Source organism: Geotrypetes seraphini, chromosome 1 (genome assembly GCF_902459505.1).
Source record: "Geotrypetes seraphini chromosome 1, aGeoSer1.1, whole genome shotgun sequence".
In the NCBI taxonomy this organism is placed as follows: domain Eukaryota; kingdom Metazoa; phylum Chordata; class Amphibia; order Gymnophiona; family Dermophiidae; genus Geotrypetes; species Geotrypetes seraphini.
Window position 1 is genome coordinate 218,805,752 of NC_047084.1, and position 23,413 is coordinate 218,829,164.

Consider the following 23,413-nt stretch of genomic DNA (forward strand, 5'->3'; position numbering starts at 1 on the left):
ACCCAAATAGCAGCAACATTCTATGCTTCCAATCCCAGGGCAAGCAGTGGCTCCCCTAGGTCTCTATAGCAGACTATGGACCTATCTTCCAGGAACTTGTCCAAACCTTTTCTAAACCCATCTATGTTAACCGCTGTTATCACATCCTCTGGCAATGAATTCCAGAGCTTAACTATTCTTTAACTGAAAAATATATTTCCTCTTATTTGTTTTAAAAGTATTTCCATCCATGTCCCCTCCTCTCCATGTGGGCCTAGCATCCATGTCCCCACCACTTCTCCATGCAGGTCTGGCCTCTCTTCTATCGACACCCCCCCCCATGAGAGCTGACATACCTGTGGGCAGTACTGTGAAGTGGCTGTTTTCGGCTGCCCGAGTCTTCCTTCTGCCACTTCACCCATCTACAAAAAGTGATGCATCAGAAGGCCCTGGTGGGGCTGGTTGCAAACAGCCTGGTCATAGCGCTGCCTCTGTTAACCGTTGCTGCTTCTTTAGGAGGCTCACAGGTATGTCGGCTCTCATGGAAGGGGGAGGGGGGTTTTCAGTCGGTCGGGAGAGTGGTCAGGGCAGAACAGAAAGTCTGTGCATAATTCTGTGTGAATGGGGAATTCTGTGCACATTTTGCTCTGTGCAGTTCCACAGAATTCCACTAGGAGTATTCTTTGAACCTTTTCTAATTACGCTATATCTTTTTTGAGATAGGACAACCAGAACCAAACACAATACTCAAGGTGAGGTCACACCATACAGCAGTACAGAGACCTTGTAATATTCTCTGTCTTATTTGCCATCTCTTTCCTTAAAACTACTAGCATCCTAGTTTCCCCATTTCACAAACTAACCCACATACATTATCCTAAATGCCCTCTACACATGTACCTGCTCCAGATTCCCATATCCAAGTTCCATACATACACCGTTTCCCTCCCTAAAGCATTGAAAACAGGACAGTCTTCACTCTATAACAAGCAATATGGCATTATAAGGGCCCCGTCTTAATTTTATCCCTAGATGCCCATTTAATTATAGCAATATCACCGGCAGTAAAAACTCATTTCCTAGTAACTAGAAAACTCAGCACATGCAAAGAAGTCAACAATGACAGGACTCCACAAACAAAACTTTAAAAAACTAAACAAAAGAAATACCGGCTTCAGTATGGTACAAAATTAAATCATTCCCACACATTTCTTTTGTGAGAGTTCAAATTGCCAATCCAAACCTAAAAAATGGGCTCTTGACAGTTTGTTCAACCCGTGCTAAGGCATCATAAACACAAACACATTAGTTACTTAAAAGATCGCAGAATTAACAAGTTGGTTTGAACCGTTAAGGCAATAAAGTGACAGGAAGAGGTGATGCAGGCGCCTTGAAGAAGCGGCATGACAGTGAACTGAGAAGTCTAGGCCTCAATTCAGTAAAGAGAGGAGGGTCAGGATACTATTAAACTTAAGAGACCTTCTTCTCAGGGTCATCGCTTCCAGGGCCGCCGAAAAATGCGCCTGCGGACAGTCCACCGACACTTACTGTTTAACTTATTTTCTCTACCAGGAGCCGAGGACAAGTCTCGGGAAGGACAGCATGACTCCATCTTCCCCTGTTGAAGTGGTCTTGCTTGGAGAGCCCACTTAATCCAGCACGGGACGGGCGAGTCACTAGCCAACACCAAAATGCCTTTACACTTCAAGGCCTCTGATAGCTTAAAAAACCAATGATATCCAAATATTCCCGCCACACAGGCCACGTCCAACGTCCAAACCCTTGACCAATGAGGAGAAACCAGCCTTCTCCAGAAACCATACATGAAATGCAGATTCCCCCCAAACCTGCATTCCAAAACTCTCTTTAAATTTTCCAGCACAACGCTTTGCAATTGGTCAATAAATGAAGTGGTGGCTGGTAGAAAAGTTACATGGTTGAAAGTTAACAAACAATCTAAGTGTTGGCTCTTCCTTTGGTCAGTGCAAGGCAGCTGAGGAGCTGTGGTATCAAAACCCAAAATATTTAGTTTGAGTCTTAGTGATGTTCGCGATCAGTCAGGTTGATTCGCGACCTTCTGAAATGACAGCCGGGCGCTCACCTAAAGTAGCCGGGTGGAGTGCCCGGCTAAAACACACTAGGGAGAACACTGATGTTTATAATTGACTGCCAAAATGTTTTGTTTTGTTTTTATAACAGGTTGGGCTTTCTGGGTCTTTTACACATGGAAGTATTTTATCAGCGTTTGGAGCAGGAGTACAATGCATCGGTCATCTTGACTGCACCCACTGTACCGTACAAGGCTATTCTTTCTTCAACAAAACTGATAAAGGTACTTTGCTAATGATGGACCTATTTAATGGTGCTTGAAATGAACGGCAGCCTTAAGCCCATTTCTGCTGTAAACATGCAAAAAGCAAACAAGCCCTTGTCTGGGATCATAACACATTTAAATCTTCTCAGAAAATCATTTTTATTTCTAACAAATGTTCTGTGTGTGATGTCTGTGTAATAGTGTATAACCTTATATTGATCTTATCCTGTATATATAACTGTGCTCTTTTTTAAAGAAATGGAAATCAGGTTACATTAGTTGGGAGAATTTACCTCCCTCCGCTTATAAAGATAAATGTATTAATCCACAAAAATTATATTAGCAGTCTCCTTTAGATAAGTAATGTGATGAGAAGAATCTTGCTTTGATTAGAGTATGTGGTATTAAGCCACTATCAAAACACTGCTACTGTTATTGGCTTACAGTTCATTGCAAATGTAAAAAAATGTAGCTTTCTTATTCCTAAATACCATGCCTATTTTAAAACATAAGAACATAGGAGTTTCCATAGTTGGACAGACAAAAGGTTCATCAAACCCAGTAGGTGTGCTCAGTGTGTGAAGAAAAAAGGAAATATTGATGCCCCTGTATAAGACTCTGGTGAGACCTCATTTAGAATATTGTGTGCAATTCTGGAGATAGCACCTTCAAAAAGATATAAAAAGGATGGAGTTGGTCCAGAGGAAAGTTACTAAAATAGTGCGTGGTCTTCGTCATAAGGCGTATGGGGACAGACTTAAAGATCTCAATATGTATACTTTTAGAGAAAAGGCAGGAGAGGGGAGATATGATAGAGATGTTTAAATATCTATGTGGCGTAAACTGTTAAAGGAAAGATTTATAAACTATAAAGAGTTTTACCTCATGCAAAATTGTCATTTCTTTAATTAGACATTAACTATTTTCTGCGGCCCTCCAAGTACCTTATTTTTTCTGCGGCCCTCACAGTTAAAGTTTAACATCTTTCCTTTCTCAAACCTGACACATTTCAATCACTATATTGAAAATAAAATCATTTTCCCTATCTATGTTGTCTGGTGACTTTAAATGTAGTTTAAGGGGTCCCTTTTGGCCCCTTTTCGATCTCTGCTTCAGGAGACCCGATTATGGATTTTCAAAAATGCTTAGTGCTGTAGATTGTAATAATTCTGTTAACTTTGTGATGTGCAGTCACATCGCTGCTGGATATCAGTGTTAGTTCTGAAGATTCCAACTGCCAAAAGGGACCCCTTAAAATACATTTAAAAGCTAAGTGAATAGTATCACACTCAATTAAAGCAGTGATGGCTGTATTTTGATATATGAAGAGAAGATATCACTCTCAGCAATTCTGAATGACTAAAAGAACTATAAGACTAACATAATTTGTTCACTACATCTTAGAGCGTGATCACTGATTTATGAGGTTGCAATGACTGGAAGGTGGACTCTTATCGCAGGGTGGTTTTTTTAGCCTTCCCTTCAGAGTTTCATGTCTCTGAGCACTTTATATACACAATTGATCACCTTCTATAGACAGTTTTTTCATTGAAGTCAGTTTGCTTTGTTGTATTTTCATCCATCTTTGGCATTAACTTAACATTCAATTTTTCCATTTTTCTGCTTTCTTCTCAAAATCTACTTTTCCATGTCTTACCTTCCCTATCTCTCTCTCCTTCCCTTCCTATTTCTCCTTTCCTCCCTATTTCCATGGTCTGACATCTCTCTTCTTCTTTTCTCTCCCTACCTCCTTCCTTCCTTTCCCCTGGTCTGGCATCTGTCTCCTTCCCTCCCTCCATGCCCTGGCATCTATCCCTCCCCCTCCATGGTCTGGTATCTCCTTTCCTTTTTTCCTTTCCCTCCCTCCCATGGACTTGGCATCTCTTGTTCCTCTCCTCTCCCTTGTCTTCCTTCTCCCTCCTTCCCTCTCTCTCCCCAATTGAGTGAGCATCAGCATTTCTCTTCCTCGTTTCTGGCTGACTCCCTTGCCAAAATCATTTTTCAGTTCAAATCCGCAGGTGGCGGTGGCTCCTCGCTCCTGTGTCGGAAGCCTTTTTTCTGACATCGTGATGTCAGAGAGGCTTCTGATGCATTCTTGGAGCCACTGCAGTGGCTTTGAACTGAAAAATGACTTCGGCAAGGGAGCCTGCCTTCAGAGAGGTTTCCGACGCAGGCGTGGATCACATGAGGAGCCGCCGCCGCTGCCCGTAGCTTTGAACTGAAGAATGACTTCAGCAAAGGAGCCGGCCAGACCGCGGGCCTCAAAATAATACCTGGGGTGCTGTGAGTTTACGACCGCTGGCTTGGGGGGTACTTGGCTTGAAAAGGTTGAGAAACACTGGTCTAAGGAAACCATGTTTACCATCTAATTTTTTTGCACATAATTATGTAATATAACATGACATTGTGTCATTTGAGCTTTACATTTTTATGCTAGTGTACTGTACATTATAGAAAAGGAAGTAGACGAATAGTTGTGAAACAAAGGTCATTATACACAAAAAAAATGTGGATAATTTAAATAATAAATTTCCCATTCAAAAAAGCTTGTTATGATATCCTGATTTTGCAGATGAGATCTTTTAAAAAGTGGTAAAAAAAAAATTAATTATTTCAACCATATCATAGAATTCCTATGAGCGTTGGAGCAGTTACCGGCGCTGCCAGTACTAAAACATGCGCTATGTGTTCATAAAAGAGGGGTAAAAAACTAGAGCTGATGCAATTTTCTGAATCAGCGCCCCAAATAACCCCTGGAATAAGTTTAAAAAAAAAGCACCAATAATTTTTTTTTTTTTTTGGGGGGGGGAGCCTGTGTAATTTTTGTCAACTGCATCAAACTTCATGGTTTATCGCAGTATGTAAATAAAACTTTGCTATGTTTTTATATTCTCCCACAAATAAATTTGTATAGGTTGCATATCTGTTCTATTCAAATTTTATCTCATAGATAGCCCTGGTAGATTCTGATCATCCGACTGGTAGTGAGGTCATGAAGACAGGTTTGGAAAGTGTTAGCTATATCAAAGAGAGTTAAATAAATGGCAATGATTGCATTATATACTATCTACTATAGCAAGCCAAGCTTGGTTGATCACATAGATAACATTTTGTTTTGCAGGAGTTTGGCAGAGAAGAGGTTACCATTGTCAATCCTGCTCAGTTTCCTGATAAATCCCAGGTGTCACAATACTTGGAGCCCATGGTTTTAGGAACACTTATAACACCTGAAGAACATGTTGGAAAGATAATTACTTTATGTCAGGTTTGTAGACATGTGTGGTCAATGTAACTTTCTCATCCATCTGTGTTAGCCACAATACAAAACAAGCTGAAAACAAGTGTAGCTACCTCAATATTGTTCACAGAATAGGAAAGTAGAATGAGAAAGATAACATGAAATTAACGGCCTCTTTTACAAAGCTGTGCTAATGGCCCCGAAGCCCATAGAGATTTAAAGGGCTTCAGGGCTGTTGCCACGCGGCTTTGTAAAAGAGGCCATATGTGTTTGGAAGGTAACGTTGCCTAGATTGAGAGGACAAGAAGGCAGCTTTATAAAGACACCTGCGTCTTTTTAAAGTACAAACAGAAATCTAGCAGAAGTCATACCTAAAATGAATTTGTAGAAACAAGTACAGTATAAATTTTCATGCATAAAATACAACCCAAACTGTGTGTTGTTGTTTTTAAATGCACATGTGACTCTCAACTTCATCCAATGGACATCCCTATACTTGTGTCACACATTCTGGTCATTGTGCATACATTTACATGGGAGTAATTTATAAATGCTATTTTATGCACATGTACTATTTATATATACATGAAAATATCATGATGATAAAATTTCCTCCATACTAATGACATTCAGCCACCATATGGATAATTTATACATTTAGTTCAGGTCTGTGCTGTTGTTTAATTTAATAGTATTATCAGATATTAGGCAACTTTAATATATCATAGAGGTGTTATTTCAATCAGAACTTAAATTAAGGGATATTCTCTTATAATATAACACCTTTTATACAATTTTATGGTCCTCAGAAACACCACTCTGTGTCTAATAATTTCATTACATTATGTGTTGAATCATCATAGGATCCAGATTATTCTTAAATTTCATATAAAGTATTCGTAATATCAATAAATATATTTCATTAGTGTTTTTAAACTTTAAATATTTATAAATATAATTTAATAGCTTTAGCTATTACTTAGCTTTTCATTGTGGTCTGAATACAGGGACAGCTAGTTCACCGACATGTTTTGCATAAATGCTTTCTCAAGGTGAAGTCCCTAGAAGAAAAGTATCCAAAGTTGTTAAAACATATGCAAGGCTGGGCATGAAATGGCAGTTGAAATTTAGGGCTCCTTTTACAAAGGTGTGTTAGGGCCTTAACGCGCGGAATAACGGTAGTTTTCCATCTAGCGCGCGCAAATCCGATGCGTGCGCTAAAACCGCTAGGGCACCTTTGTAAAAGGAGCCCATAATGTGGACAAATTCAAAAGTGAAGCACATTGGAAAGAATAATTCCAAACATAGGGGTCCTTTTACTAAGACACGCTAAAGATTAGCACATTCTAAATGCTAAGGCGCCCATTATATTCCATGGGTGCCTTAGAATTTAGCGTGCGCTAATCTTTAGCGCATGCTAAATCGATTAAAACCTATGTTACCAGCATTTGACTTCCGTAGTGTAGTACAAGCACTGATCCTGAGTAGGGTGGATTATTGCAATGCACTATACTTGGGAGTTGCTAAAGTGAAGATGAGGGCAAATATTGATTAACTCTGCTGCAAGATTGATTGCTGGTTTTCCAAGAATGACTCGCATAACCCCAGTCCTGAAGCAATTGCATTGGTTACCCATGCAGCAAAGAGTTCACTTTAAGATTCTTTCAACTATACATCAGATTTTATATCATATTTCTCCGGTTGTTTTTGAAATTTATCAGCCTAGAAGGTGTCTGAGATCAGAAAATAGTATGAAACTGAGCTTAGAGGGTAAGATGTCAATCCATCATGTTTGGATTGGTGCAGCGATGCTGTCTGTGGCAGGTGGTAAGCTTTGGAATGTGTTGCCTGGAATTTTGCGATACTGTACTAGGAGGATGAATTTTAAGAACATGCTAGAAACTCAATTGTTTGTTAGCACGTTCCTGTGTTAAATTTTTTTTTTTTTTTTTTATGAGAGCTGTTCTGCATTTGTGTCTGTATATGGTATTTAATGTGTTATGATTGTAATCTTTGTAAACCGTATAGTTAATATACAGTATATAAATTTTTAAATAAATAAATCGGTTAGGTCATCTTAGTAAAAGGACCCCATAGTTATCAGATGTTAGGGTCCACCTTAGGGGTTAGTACCCAAGAAAAAGTTATTAAATGTCATTGTAGACAATATGCTGAAAACTTTCACCCAGTGGGCGGCGATGGCCAAAAAGCAAACAAAATGTTAGGATTTATTAGGAAAGGGATAGTAAGTTAGACCATCTACTATAATAAAACGCTAAGCGCGCATGCGCTCTCTTACCTGCGTGATCCGTAGGTCCCTGGCCGGCAGGAGTGCACATGCGAGCTTAGCTGTGCCAGTGACTGCCAGACAAATTGCAAAACCAATGGCCTCCCTGCTCTCCACCTCGCACAGTCCTCCATCCAGGAAATACGGCCCTACCAGCCGAAGTTTATTTTTAAGTTAAAAGCCACTTCGGCGACTCCTCTCACGAGCTGCACCTGCGTTGGAGAAGGCTTCTGACACAGGCGGCGATCGTGAGAGAAGCTGCCGTGGCACCTTTAAACTTAAAAATAAACTCTGGACTCAAACTAATCCTGCAGGCTAGACCGCGGGAAGGGAAGGGGGGCGGCAAGGGACTAAGGAAGCAGGCCAGACCGTGAGAAGGGAAAGGAGGGGGTATGGGGAAATGCTGCTGCTGCTGCACAGAGAAGTGGAGGGGGATGGAAATACTGGGGCTGTTGCTGCACAGGTAAGTGGGAAGAGGGGAGGGAAATGCTGCTACACAGGGAAATGGAGGGGGAGGGATTTCTGCTGCGGCTGCTGCACAGGGAAGTGGGGGGAGGAAAATGCTGTTGCTGCTGCACAGGGAAGTGGCGTGTGGGGGAAATGCTGCTGCACAGGGAAGTGGGGGGGGGAAATGTTGCTACTGCATAGGGGGCAGGGAGAGAGACAGATAGGAAGAAAGACAGACAGCGGGAGGGAGGGAGACAGAAAGAAAGGAAGAAAGACACAGGGGCAGAGAGAGACAGACAGAAAGAAAGACAGCGGAAGGGAAAAAGAAAGAAAGACAGACAGACATATATTCTAGCACCCGTTAATGTAACGGGCTTAAAGACTAGATATATTATAATGCCTCTGTATCATTCCGTGTTGTGACCTCACCTTGAATATTGTGTTCTGGTCGCTATATCTCAAAAAAGATATAACAGAATTAGAAAAGGTTCAAAAAGAGCTACCAAAATGATTAAGGGGATGGAACTCCTTTCATATGAGGAAAGGCTAAAAAAGATAGGGCTCTTTAACTTGGAAAAGAAATGACTGAAGGGGATATGATTGAGATCCACAAAATCCTGAGTAATGTAGACTAGGTAAATATGAGTTAAATTTTACTGTTTCAAAAATTACAAAGATTAGGGGACATTCAAAGAAGTTAAATGGAATAGTTAAGCTCTGGAACTCTTTGCCCGAGGATGTGGTAACAGTGGTTAGTATAGCTGGAGGAAGCCGTTGCTTGCCTTGGGATCGGTAGCATGGAATTCTGCTACTATTTGAGTTTCTTTCAGGTACTTATGACTTGGATTGGCCACTGCTGGAAACAGAATACTAGGCAAGATAGATCATTTGTCTGACCCAGTATAACTATTCTTATGTTCTTAAGTGTATAGATTAATGAGACAAAGCCAACATGGATTTAGTCAAGAGAAATCTTGCCTCATCAGTCTACTACAGTGGTTCCCAACCCTGTCCTGGAGGACGAACAGCCAGTCAGGTTTTCAGGATAGCCCTAATGAATATGCATGGAGCAGATTTGTATGCCTGTCACCTCCATTATATGCAAATCTCTCTCATGCATATTCATTAGGGTTATCCCAAAAACCCAACTGGCTGGTGGGTTGAGAACCACTGATCTACTACATTTCTTCGAAGGGGGTGAATAAACATGGATAAAAGTGAGCTGGTCAATACTGTGAATCTGGATTTTTAAAAGGCATGTGACAAAGTACCTCATGAAAGACTTCATGGATAGGAGGTAATGTCTTGTTTATTAAGGACTGGTTAAAAGATAGAAAACAGAGCGTAGGGTTAAATGGTCAATATTCTCAATGGAGAAGGGTAAATAATGGAGTTCTCCAAGGGACTCTGCTTGTACTGCTGCTTTTTTCATATTTATCAGTTATCTAGAGATGGAAATAACTAGTGAGATAATTAAATTTGCTGATGACATAAAGTTGTGTAAAGTTAAATTGCAAGAGGACCTTAAGTGGCTAGACATCAAAACATCAGGTGATGTTTAATGTGAGCAAGTGCAAAGTGGGAAAGAGGAGCTCAAGCTATAGTTACTCAACGCAGGATTCCACGTTAGGAGTCACCACCCAGGAAAAGGATCTAGGTGTCATTGTTAAGGAGATATTGAAACCATCAGCTCAGCGTGCAATGGGGGCTAAGAAAGCAAATAGAATGTTAGAAATTATCAGGAAAGGAATGGAAAATAAAGATGAGAATGTTATAATGCTCTTGTATTGCTTCATGGTGCAGCTGCACCTTAAATACTGTGTGCAATTCTGGTCATTGCATCTCAAAAAAGATATAGCAGAATTAGATCAGGTACAGATAAGGGCAATGAAAATGATATAAAAAATAGGACGACACCTCTGAGGAAAGGCTAAAGCAGCTAGTGATCTTCAGCCTGGAGAAGAGAAGACTCAGGGGAGACATGATAGAGGTCTATAAAATACTATGTGGAGTGGAATGGGTAGATGTGAATTGCTTCTTTGCTCTTTCCAAAAACACTAGGACAAGGGGACATGCAATGAAGCTACTAAGTAGTAAATTTAAAACAAACCAGAGAAAATATTTCTTCACACGATGTGTAATTAAACTCTGGAATTTATTGCCAGAGAATGTGGTGAAAGCAGTTTGCTTATCAGGGTTTAAAAAACGTTGGACAATTTCCTAAAACAGAAGTCTATAAGCCATTATGAAGATGGACTTCAGGAAATATGCGGCTTATTCCTAGAATAGGCAGCATAGAATCTATTTTATTCATTTGGATCTTGTCAAGTACTTGCAACCTGGGGTTGGCAACTGTTGGAAACAGGATTCTGGGCTTGTTGGACCTTTGATATGTCCCAGTATGGCAACTTCTATGTTTTATGAAGAGGCAATGAAAAAAGAGTCAGAAGAAATACCACCTGGAGTGGTAATTCCAGGAGGGCCAGCAGTAAAAATGGCAATGAACACCAGTATAGCAACCATGATAAAATTTATCAGCACATCGACCTAAAATGGCCATATTTGGGCATCTGCCTATATCAGGGGTAATTACCATGTATAAAATACATTAATAAATGATAACACAATTAAAATGCTACAAAATACAAAGTAAAAATTCATGTAAACATAAAGCCATACTGGTGAACTAAACAAAAAATGAATCATTGAATTAATATTTTAAAAATTGATGATCTTACTTGTTAGTATCCTAGAAGAATTGTTAAATACCAGTGTCAATGATTCTTGTTCAGCTTGCATGATTTGAGTTTGCTCTGCGTCAAATTGGAATCTGATGTTCTTCCTCCGGTGGTTGGTAACCGTAAAAAAGAATCCAGGATTAATGATGAAGCAATTTTTGTGAAACACGGTCAGTGTTGAGGGAAGTAGCGGTGAAGACCGAGTCTTGTGGATTATTATACAGCATTTTACACTGAGGATTTGGTTTTTTGATACAACACGTTGGGATTTTTTCTTTCTTTTTTGGGGACTTATTGTCACAAGAACACCTGAACTTTTTGGACTTGATTTCCAACCAGCGACAATGATCGTAAAGGAAATTCTTTAACCTCTTGCACTTGAATCCTGACATCAATAATTACTGTTTGAAGCTAAGTACCATCTTTTTCTTTTTTTATATATATGTTTTAGTTGCAGATCAAACATATTAACATCAAGTTATTTAATCAACTATAAACAACGCAAGGAGATAGGAGGGTGCAATGATGGAAAGATATATCATTGTTTTATAACACTGCTGTGATTGAATGATATTATAAACTGAGCACTCACTTATAATTAATATACAGTTTTTTATTATTTTTTTGATTTATAAATTATAATTAGGTTGATAAATAATTGATTCTTATATATTTTTTATTGTTTTCAGTGAATTCATAATATAATCAGTATTTTCTCCCACATTTATATTTCTGTTTTGAGACTCAATTTTGAATACCATATATAGAATCTGGGGGATAATTTGCAGTTTAGGATCAGAAAGTTCTGTGCATGTAAAGCACACTAATAAGATCTCTGAATTAATGCACATAAAATTGATTTTGTTGTATTAGCAAATTTTACATGTTTAATGAAATTTAAAATGCATTAATGTCTGAAACTAAAAAAGCTAAAACTCTGGTTTAAAAAAAAAAAACACACTAAGGGCTCCTTTTACGGTTTTAGCGCATTCTAAAATGCCGCACGCGTTAGCCACTACCGCCTCCTTTTAAGCAGGCGGTAATTTTTTGGCTAGCATGTGCTATAAGTGCACCTTTATAAAAAGAGCCCTAAAACTGATTAGAAAATGAACCCAAACTTTTTTTTTTTTACCATCTGCATATCTAGTGTACATATGGTTGGCAATGCCATTTTGAAAACAAACACTGAAGCGTGTACTGTAATTACTTTTTGAATACAATTGCTTTAACTTTTTGAAACCAAGAATCCCTCTAGCCCAGCATATTCTCTCCATTGGTGATAAGCAGTGGGTGCTTGAAAGAATTATCAGAATCTGGATGTGTATAGAGAAGTCCACTCACTGTCAGTCTCTCCTAGTTTCCAGAAGTCATGCTTTAGGATGCCAATGTGTGCAATTCTCAGCCGCTTCTTAGGTGGCTACGGAAACCGGCATCCTATACAGAATCTGGCCCTTAATGTACAGCGCTGTGTACATCTGGTAGCGCTATAAAAATGATTAGTAGTACAGTACTCCCCCGATATTCACGGGGTTTCAGTTCCAGGAACCCCCACGAATCTTGAAAAAACGCAAATACGGTTTTTCATGGAGGAGACTGGGGAGGGCAGCGGGAGAGGCAGGAGAGAGCAGCCAGAGCACCGGCGAGTGCAGGAAATCACTCGCAGTATGCTCCGACCGCCTCTAAGTCGGGCCTTATCCAATCAGGAGCTGCGTGTCAAAGCAACTCCTGATTGGATAAGGCCCGACTTAGTGCAGGAAGAGGCAGTCGGAGCATACCGCGAGTGATTTCCTGCACTCGCCGGCACTCTGGCTGCTCTCTTCTGCCTCTCCCGCTGCCCTCTCCTTGTCAGTGGTTCACGGTTGTAAAATACAGCGAATGATCAGGACCACGAACCGCCGACCGCGAACGACCGGGGGAACACTGTAGTAGCACTGTATCAAACTATTAACCTATTTCATCCTAGCAAGTTTCCTTAAAGAAAATACTCTTGTTTTCCCAGATTATTCAACCCATTAACATTCCAAGAGCCATTGATTAAATTTTCCCCCTCCCACAATTTTCTTCTCTCCCTTCACAAACCGCACCATTACTCTGTCCCATGTTCTTCTACTATATCTACCACTCAGTAATTCTTTTTTATAAGATAGAGTCCTGCACAGATTTTGTATTTACGCTTTGCTAAAATAAGTTGTGTTATGTCGCCTGATAGTTTTGTTTCCCTTCTTTGTACTTTTCCTGGTCTCTAAGTTTATATACTGTGTACCTTACAGTGGTTTTGTTTGATTAGGGTCGAAGGGCAGTTCAGAAGAGCATGGTTTATATCGATGACCAGAGAGTTTTGCTGAAATATCTCTTTCCACTGAATGAAATTGTGGTCGATTTTTATGACAGCTTGAAATTCCTTTCTTCAGGATATGCAAGGTAAAGATTAATACTTAGGGGAAAAGGATATGTATTAGAACTGGATTGCAAGTGACAATAAATGGATGAGCCTGCAAACCTACGAAGATGAATAACAAAAGAATATGACATAATTCTTCAGTTGTTCTCTAGTCCAGGCAGGTTCATTTAGTACAGATATGGTGTAGTTTGTTGCTATAGTTATTACTTTTTTAAATCTAGTATTTAAGTTATCACATTTTCCAGTTTTCTGATTATATGCCAGTTCTCTATGTACATATAACTCGCTGCACAAAAGCTACAAAAAGTATAAGGGACACTCAATGAAATTACATGGAAATACTTTTAAAACATATAGAAGGAAATATTTTTTCACTCAAAGAATAGTTAACCTCTGGAATTCATTGCCAGAGGATGTTGTAACAAAAGTTGGCATATCTTGGTTTAAAAAAGGTTTGGACAAGTTCTTGGAGGAAAAGTCCATAATCTGCTATTGAGAAAAACATGGGGGAAGTCACTTCTTGCTCTGGGATTAGTGGCATGGAATGTTGCTACTATTTGGATTCCTGCCAGGTACTTGTGACCTAGATTGATTATTATTGGAAACAGTCTACTGGACTAGATTGACCATTGGTCTGACCCAGTAAGGCTGTTCTTATGTTGTCAATCCAGATTTAAGCGTTTCATGAAAGGAAAAGCTAAAGAGGCTATATCTCTTCAGCTTGGAGAACAGATGGCTGAGAAGGGATATAGATGTCTACAGTATGAAATACTGACTGGAGTAGAATGAGTAGACATAAAACACTTGTTTACTGTTTCCAATAATATAAAGACTAGGGGGCATGCAATTAAGCTACTATATAATAAATTTAAAACAAAACAGAGAAATATTTCTTCACTCAACATGCAATTAAACTCTGGAATTTGTTGCCAGAGAATGTGGTAAAAGCAGTTAGCTTAGGGTTTAAAAAAGGTTGGATAATTTCTTAAAAGAAAAACTCATAAACCATTATTAAGATGGACTTGGGAAAATCCAGTCTGTTTCTGGGATAAGCAGCATTCAATCTGTTTTACTCATTTGGGATCTTGCTAGGTACTTGTGACCTGGATTGGTCTTGTATGTTAACACTTATGTACTTATGCCCATGCAACAACTGTTTAAAAATAACTTGTATTCAGTGCTGTCAGAAGCTGGACAACTGTACTTTAAATACTTCAAGAAACACAATGACTTGAGCATACTAAGGATGGTGTAAAACAGTGCACACTAATCTGTCTGCAGCCATGACTCCTGGGTGTCACAGGACTATAGTACAAAAGGAAGTGGGAACGGACAATGAACACTCCACTGAAGATCACTGATGTAAAACCAGCTTGTTTATTTCATAAAAGGACACAAGCAGAAGCTGTGGACCCGATGCAGCACTGTGTTTCGGCATCTGAGGAACGCCTGCATCGGGGGTCACTGTGGCATATATGTTCACAGATGACAGGTCTAGGATAAAACAAAGCTCAGTCCAACTAACATGCCAGTGTAACCAAAATCACTGAAAAGCTATGGCAGTTACCGAGCTTTGTTTTATCCCAGACCTGTCGCCTGATGCAGGCGTTCCTCAGATGCCGAAACACAAGCAGATACTGTGTTGGGTCTACAGCTTCTGCTTGTGTCCTTTTATGAAATAAACAAGTTGGTTTTACATCAGTGATCTTCAGTGGAGTGTTCATTGTCCGTTCCCACTTCCTTTTGTACTGTTTTAGACCCGTGGGTTCTCTGTCCTGTTGGACTTTTTGGGGCACTTGTCCCATCCAAGACTCCAAACATGGGACTTGTGACCCCATTGGGGAGGCTCTAGTGTAGATTCTTGTTGTGGAGGGGAAGAGAAAAAGTAGATAGGGTAGACACTGTTTGACACACCTTGCTGACTGGAGACTGAGCTAATTTTTAACTAAGGTAGAGGCACATTGAAATATCAGTGAAATGAAGCTTTCAGCATCTCTACCTTTATGTTCATCAGTTCTGCTGTTGAGCTTAAAGGTAGCGTTTTTCCTGTTACAGTGAGGTAGCTGAATCTTTTATAAAGATATGTAATAAAATTAACCTTGGCTGATATTTATAGGATTATAATTGTATGAATATAGATATTTACATTTTTCTCCATTCACTGTCCCTCTCTATCCTAAGCATAGCCAGAAATATTATTCACCTGTAGCCTTCCACCCATAAAAACATGCAAATATTGTACAATTTTGAATTTCTCATCAAATAGAACATAAATGAATCCTGATGAAGAAGTTCAGAAACTGATAAGAAAATATCCACTGACACATCCTCACCATATAAAGCTGGCTACATTCTTGCTTAAAGCTGACCAGATAAAGGCCATAATTTACACAATCTGTATTAAGTATGCCATAATTTCAAGACAGTTAATTATTTTGTGGATCTTATATCCATACAAACCATTTATCAGAGGCTAGCCTGTACTACTTGAGAAAATAAATGACAAATTTCAAGATATACAACAGAAGTCTAAATTGCATCATATATATTTTAAAAGGAAGTTAATCATCTACCCTTTTAAAACTTTATTTGAACTCTGATTTCTTGTATCAACAACCATCAAGCCATGTGCCAGAGTAAGTTATTCAGACTAGTGAGTTGTATGGGGACAGAAATTTCACCCATCTGTGCTTGTCCCTACTGAACTCTAACCTTTTAGCTACCTGTACCTGCTAAGATCCATTCCATGTCCACTCCCTCCTGTCCCCATAATTTATCTCCTCCATCATGTCACATACCTAAAGGTACTTTTCTAATACCCAAACTGTCTTTTACCCCATTTCTTCTTAACCTCAACAGCCTTCCCCCTCCTTTCTAGAAGTGAGTTCTGTGGTTTCTATAGGCAGTGTTTTCTGTTTAACCAGTGAATGTTCCAAGCCCTCAGCTGGCCTCTCTGGGCATTCCAAGCTTCACTCTAGCATCTGGTGATCTAGACCAGTGTTTTTCAACCTTTTTACACCTATGGACCGGCAGAAATAAAATAATTATTCTGTGGACCGGCATCGGTCCATGGACCGGCAGTTGAAGAACACTGGGCTAAGTCGTGGGCCAGACCCCGCCCATCTCTACCCAATCTCCACCCCAGACCCCACCTCCATAATAGTAATAATTGCACCTTGCCTCATCTGGAAGCCTTCCCTCTGACATTGCAACGTCAGAGATAAGGCTTCCGGTTCAGGTGCAGAATGCCCGTAGGAGCCACTGCCCGTGGCTTTGTGCACTGAATCAGTAAGGAAGAGGGAGCTGGCTCGAAGATAACGCCGCATCAATCGCACCATGGACTGGCGGTTGAAGAACACTGTTTTGGGCCTGATGCACGTGCTGGCCCTGTGGACCGGCAGGAAATTTCTGTGGACCGGCAGGAAATTTCTGTGGACCGGCAGGAAATTTCTGTGGACTGACACTGGTCCATGGACCGGTGGTTGAAGAACACTGATCTAGACTACACTCCTGTGGGAAACCCATAGCAATATTTTCCATTTCTGTGGGAATCCTGCAGACCTGTTAGTCAAACCTATAGGATCCCTATGGTCTCCATTCATGTGCAACTCTCTAGTTTTGATGTAGTTATCAAGGGCCAGTTTAGTGTCTGTCTTTCAGTTTACCATGCAAGAGACTTGGGTTTGATTCCCAAGCTCAGTTTCTGTTCCTTGGCTCTGCTGACACTGGGGATACAGTAGAAGGATGTAAAGCCTCTGGCCCCTGATTCGGAACTATCATTACAGTCATTCGGCTGAATGAAGAAGGAGGAGAAGGGGCTATAAAGGCGGCAAAGTTGGTTCTAGGGGGTAAATCTGTTGATCATGCTACTCTGTTTCTTAGACTACATTCACTCCCAGTGAGGGCAAGAATTCATTTTAAACTGTTATTTGTTTTAAAAAATTTACATAATCTCGCAGAAGTCAGCTGGAAGGTCTCTGCACTCCTCTCATAAAATCAGATTGACCATTCCATCTAATCTCCAATGTTGAAAAATTTTAACTTGGACAAAGATCTATTGTAGGTTGTGGACCTGAGCTCTGGAACAAACTACCAAGCAGCTTAAGAGAGATAAATGATTATTATACATTCAGATACTCTTTGAAAACATTTCTGTTTATTTATTGAGGGAATAAATTCCTTTTTTTTTTTTAGGATGTTTCAGAGTTTAAATTTTTCTATACTTTTGCGATGTTAGCCCAGTTCTTTTAAGGCTTCTGATCCACCTTGAGCCATAGAATTTGGTTAAGTGGATTATAAACGACTATATAGGGGTTAGAGGTTAGGGGTGCAGCCCCCTCGTGAATATCAAAAAATTAGAAATAACCTTTTCCTTTTATATTCGCAGGGTTTGGGGTATAGCCCTTGAGAATACCATAAATTTAGGAATAATAAACATTCCCTTGAGAATACCATCAATTTAGGAATAATAAACATTTCCTTCATATTTATGTGCGTAGATTGATTTGAAATAAACAAGTTCTTGCATTGTACTGTACACTTTAGCAGTACAATTCAAGTGCTATAGTATAGAACTGACTATGTACTGTAATCTCATTAAATCATGGAAAATCCAACAATATAGAAAATATCAGGGTACAGAATGAACTAAAACCCACTTCTTTGTTTTTGTTAAACACAGGTTCATATACAATATTCATATACAGTACTGTAATTCTTAATGTTAAACATAATACTGTAACACGTATCGATCACTTATTCAGGCGGTGTCTTCATCCTCATCATCAGTTTGCGGTTAAGGAGGAGGAGGAGGAGGCGGCGGCGTCGATGAAGGGGGTGCCTCATGGGTGGCTGATGTGGAAGAGGTGGATGGGGACAGTGGCGTGGCAAGGGTAGGAGGCACCCAGGGCAGTGGCGCCCCCTCTCCTTCCCCACCCCCTATGCCGCACTGACGCCCCACCATACCTCTTTAAATCTTCCCCAGTGCAAGCAGCTTCTCCAGCCTGCTGTTCATGCTGGCGTTGGCTTTCCCTCTGGCATCACTTCCTGGCCCTGTGACCCGGAAGTGATTTCAGAGGGGAGCCAGGCTGGCGTGAGCCGCGGGTGGAAGAAGTTGCACTGGTGGAGATTTAAAGAGGTATGAAGGGGGGGATTCAAGTGTGGTGTGGACCCCCCCCTCCCCGGTGCCTCTTTAAATCTTTGCCAGTGTGAGCAACTTCTCCCGCCCGCAGCTTGCACCAGCCTGGCTCTCTTCTGAAGTCATTTATGGGTTGCCGGCGCCCAGGGCGGTCTGCTCCCCCCCCCTTCCCATTAGTATGCCACTGGAAATACATTGTGATTTCAGTCTGGCTGTTTTGCTTCTTCATTTCTTTATATATATATTTGTGTATATATAGACATTGCTGCTTCTGCTAACTCCTTCACCTTCAAGGCACATACCATGGATGGATCAATGTCATAAAAATAGTCCATAATAATAACCAAACACAACACCAAACACTTTTCATAATAACAAAACAGGTACATATGTGTAACCAAACACTAATATAGGGGCACTGCAACAAGTGCCCAGAGGAAACGAGCAACCAATAAAATGAGGAGAAAGCCTCAGATCCTAACCTCCATCCTACAGTGACAGGTGGCAGGTAAACCTCATAGGCATAAAAAAACTCCTCATATGCAAAGTAAATTGGTACTCTGTTGCAATGCAAGTAAATCCACAGAAATTTCAAAGGTTAACAAATGAGCATGGGTAAGTGGACGCCAGCGCACTCTTCAAGCAGCAGTTGCCAATTGAACTGCTAGCTTTCACTCAAGGTGTGTAAATTAAAAAATACATATGGAAAATCACACATGACGCAAGTTTAATATCAAAATAATTGTTGCTTTTATTATTTTCATCATGGAACTCAAAAGATTGGTTACGTCATCTGGGAGGTCGTTATAGTTGCCAAAATGCTGGCCTTCTGATAACGATCTCAACTCAATAATTTGTAGCTCCCCAATATATACCTTTTGTCCTGCAAGACATCATTGGCTGTCAACCAATCCATTAACAGAGGTTGTCCTTAAATTTGGACAAAGAACTTCTTTTTAACATGGAATAAAAGTTCCAGAAATCATATTTTTTGTTTACATTCATTTCTGAATATACATAAACATTTTATAACATAGCCAAAGAAACTTTAAATCTAAACCTACTTATCTGTTTCAGGAGAAACTGCATTGGAAGTGCTGAAAACTTCATGGCCCTGTTAGTACTATAAAAAGGAGGGGCTGTTCCCCCCTCCTGCTCTGAGCTTTACAGAAACTGACAGTTTCAAGTTACACTGACACATTCCTAAGTGTGGGCTACCAATGCCCCCCTTCCTACGCTGGAGACTGATACACCCTCCCCTCCCACACACACACCCATACACACCTTTAGTTGTTTAAGAAACCTTGAAATAAAATGGTGGATTGATCAGAAGTCTTTGGAAGGCACATACCGTACTTTTCGTTCTATAGGACGCACCTGACCATAGCACGCACCCCCTGTAGAGGAAGAAAAACCAAGAAAAACAATTTGGTTTAGAATTTTTTTTTTTTTTTTTGTTCTTCCTCCTCTACACATAGGTGCATCTGGTGGTCTGGTGCTAGGAAGAAGCAGCCTGTAGCAGCAGTGAATACACATAACACACACATCCATCCCCAGGTAACTTTTTTTAATGGGTGGTGGTCCAGCTCAATCTCCTGCTGGATGACTGCTTTTCTCCTTGCAGAGCAGCGCACAATGCAGGAGCACAACCTTTGCGCTTTCTGCCTGGTCCTGCGCTGCTCCGTGATTAGTTCACTGATGGCAGCCAATCACGGAGCAGCGTGGGACCAGGCAGGAAACACAAAGGTTGCGTTCCTGCATTGTGCGCCACTCTGCAAGGAGAAAAGCAGCCGTCCAGCAGGAGACCGCGCTGGACCACCGCCTGTTAAGAAAAGGTACCTGGAGGCAGGGGGGGTTGTATTTGCTTTTTGGGGGTGGAAAAAGTGCATCTTATGGAGCAAAAAATACAGTAAATAAAGGGTAAAAGGGATCCCACTTTTTCTGTGTGGTTTATACAATCAACGCGGTTTACATATTTTAGGCAGGTACTTATTTTACCTGGGGCAATGAAGTGTTAAGTGACTTGCTCAGAGTCACAAGGAGTTGCAGTGGGAATGAACTCACAACCTCAGGGTGCTGAGGCAGCTGCTCTAACCACTAGGCCACTCCTCCACTCTGAAACAAGCAATTTGTACAATGTATCTGAATCTAAATCCCCTTTATTTCTACAGCTTTGATTATGAGGAAGCCGGATACCAGCAGACAGATCTTATTAAAATGGACATTCTTATAAATGGACGCCCCGTAGAAGAACTAACTACAATTGTACACAAGTAAGTCTCGGCAATGAGAGAATTTTGTTGTGGGGAACTGTAATTTGATATTATGCAAACAGGCTCTTTTTTCAGTTCTTCTATCAAATACCTTTATTTGTATTTTATAATGAAATTCTGAAGACTAATATAATTCTTCAGGAGAGTTGACCTAATAGCTTAGTGATTGTATTTCCTAGTTTGGTGTTAGAAAGTTACCGTATGAATCTCGAGCTCAAATCAGTGAATATTGCATGGAAGTAAAGTGATAAACCAGTATAAACATGGAATGCTTTTAGAAGAAAGGAAATTCTAGTAAAATGGAGTAAATTCAGCAGTTACATGAGGAAGTATTTCTTCACAGTAAAGTAGGAAATGTATAGAAGAGCCTTATAGTATAGATTACGGAGGGGAAAAAATATGTAATAAATTTCAAAAAAGCATGTGCCAAGCACTGATCTCAACAGAAAAGAAAGAGGATAAAGACAGTGACCAAGTAAAGTCTGAAGTATTGCAGTAAGGGGATCAAATTGATATGCTGGATGGGCCTTTTGGTCATCATTTGGCATGTTCTGTGTTTAAATAAAACCAACTTCAAGCAATACTGTGTGTTGGTGCTATTTTATTTTATCTCAGATCCAATATTTCTTATTTCTTTCTTCCTCTCAGCTACCACTCGCTGACCATACTATTATTTGACTAACCTTTCATAACCATAATAATTCTATTTCTGTTCATAGTTTTCCCATAGAACTGGCAAAATGAGGATGTTAAGTTGACTGGAAAATACATTTGTTCTGGCACCGCACATATTAAGGGCCTTATAAAAAGAAATTGCTTTTCATTATGGGGACATTCTCTAGGTGCTTAAGTATCTGACTTGAGTACCGAGTATGTCTGTGAAGGAGCACCAAGAAAAGCTGGCAGTACTGGAGAACACAGTGCATATACTACAAGGCCAACTGGCCCAAAACCAAGCACAGCTGACAGGTGAAAATCTTCAGGGGGAAGACATTGAAGGACTTGAAGTAGACAGCTTTCCAGTGCAAGAAGGATGCTTGGACAAGAGCTTGGTTGGAGAACCAGCTTAAGGATATCAGATGGAGCAGGACCAAGGAGTGGCAGATGCAGAGCACATGTGCCTTGGCCCAGATCAGGGAGAAATTCCCTGCAGATGGAAGACTTCAAGAGTTAGAAGAAGAATCTGAAGTTAAGAGGGCCATGGTAGATGCATTACAGATGGCCAGCCGAGAACTGACCCAGATGCTGGGAATGGACACCAGTAAGCGCTAGTCCAAGCATTGATAGAAGTTGTTCAGTGGCAAACCAGAGCTGTATCAAGTGAACAATTGCAAACCAAGAGACCACAACAGACAGAAATTGACCAGTATTGAGAAGGAGGGCTAGTCCAGTGTCCCTGAGTTCTGGAGAACAGACACTAAGAATGCAGATCTATTAAGTGAGTTGCTGCAGACCTATGAGGGAGCCACCATGCAGCAGCTAAAGGACATTACGATGAAGTTCTCAGCGAGTAGGACACCCATGTGTTTTGGGTTGGTACTTCACCCTGAACCATTACAGGAGCAAGGTGAACTGGAATCCCGGGAGCAGACACGATTCTGAAACTGGAAGTATCAGGTCAGTGCAACCTGATGGATATTGAAGACGGAGGGCTGAAGGGAACAGCAGCAGTGGTGTAGTAAGGGGTGGGGGGCCCTGGGCGCTGGCACCTGTCCTCCTCTCCGCCCCTCCTGCTCCTTCCTGACCCCACCGCGTACGCGTGACCCACCCCTCCCCTCAAACCTCCTTAATTTTCCCAGCAGGAGCAGCATCATGAACTTACTGCCTGCATCACTGTTGGCTCTTTCTGACGTAACTTCCGGGTCCCATGCCTAGGAACTGACAGAGGGAGAGCAGACATGACATGGGCAGCAAGTTTATGATGCTGTTCGCACTGGGAAAATTAAAGAGGTACGGGAGAAAGGAGGGGGGAGGGCGCGTGCACGGCAGGGAGGTCGGGAAGGAGTGGGGGGTGGACACGCCCTCACCCTTGCTACACCATTGAACAGCAGTATGGTGTATATGCAATCTCAGCATTAATCCCACATAGAAGAAGGGGAGCAACCAGAGGATTAGCAGATACTGAGTTTTCCAGTTGTGGAAGGAGTTAACAAAACCGTATAACAATAACAGCCAAAGAGTTCAAGAAAAGGAAGTTTTAAGTTTCAAGTTTTATTAAAATGTGATATAATTACCTATTTGAGGATTTCTAGGTGAAATACAAAAGTAAAATTATACAGGTATAAAAATTTATAAACATAACATCAGACTTACCAGGCATACCAAAAACATGAGGGTAGGCGGGGAGGAACTACAGTTGTTGAGGAAAGAAGAACATTCAAGGATAAAACAGTTAGGGAGGCTAGTAGAGAGAGGCTAGGTTCTTTCTTTAAGAATAGCAAAGTCAAGTAACTTTGAAATTATAACGAGAATGCATCTTTAAATAGATAATCTTTCAATTTCCCTTTAAAACGGAAGAGGTAGGCTCGGAAGCAGCTACAGTGTAAAGGATGGTCTGAGAAGAAGGAAGCGGAGAATCTGAGAGTTCCAGCAGCTAGAG

The 23,413-nt window shown here is 40.6% G+C and overlaps 1 protein-coding gene across 8 annotated transcripts in view; it reads left to right on the forward strand.

The window, feature by feature from the left end:
• GUF1 (GUF1 homolog, GTPase) overlaps positions 1-23,413 on the forward strand; it is a 129,250-nt gene that overhangs the window by 86,377 nt on the left and 19,460 nt on the right. For 7 of the 8 annotated variants that reach the window (XM_033946227.1, XM_033946245.1, XM_033946218.1 and 4 more), the window contains 4 exons: positions 2,179-2,311; positions 5,415-5,558; positions 13,291-13,424; positions 20,713-20,814. In XM_033946227.1, the coding sequence (XP_033802118.1) occupies positions 2,179-2,311; positions 5,415-5,558; positions 13,291-13,424; positions 20,713-20,814 (513 nt within the window). Of the gene's footprint in view, positions 1-2,178; positions 2,312-5,414; positions 5,559-13,290; positions 13,425-20,712; positions 20,815-21,533; positions 22,432-23,413 lie in introns of those variants that run through there. The other variant, XM_033946270.1, reaches the window with a different exon arrangement.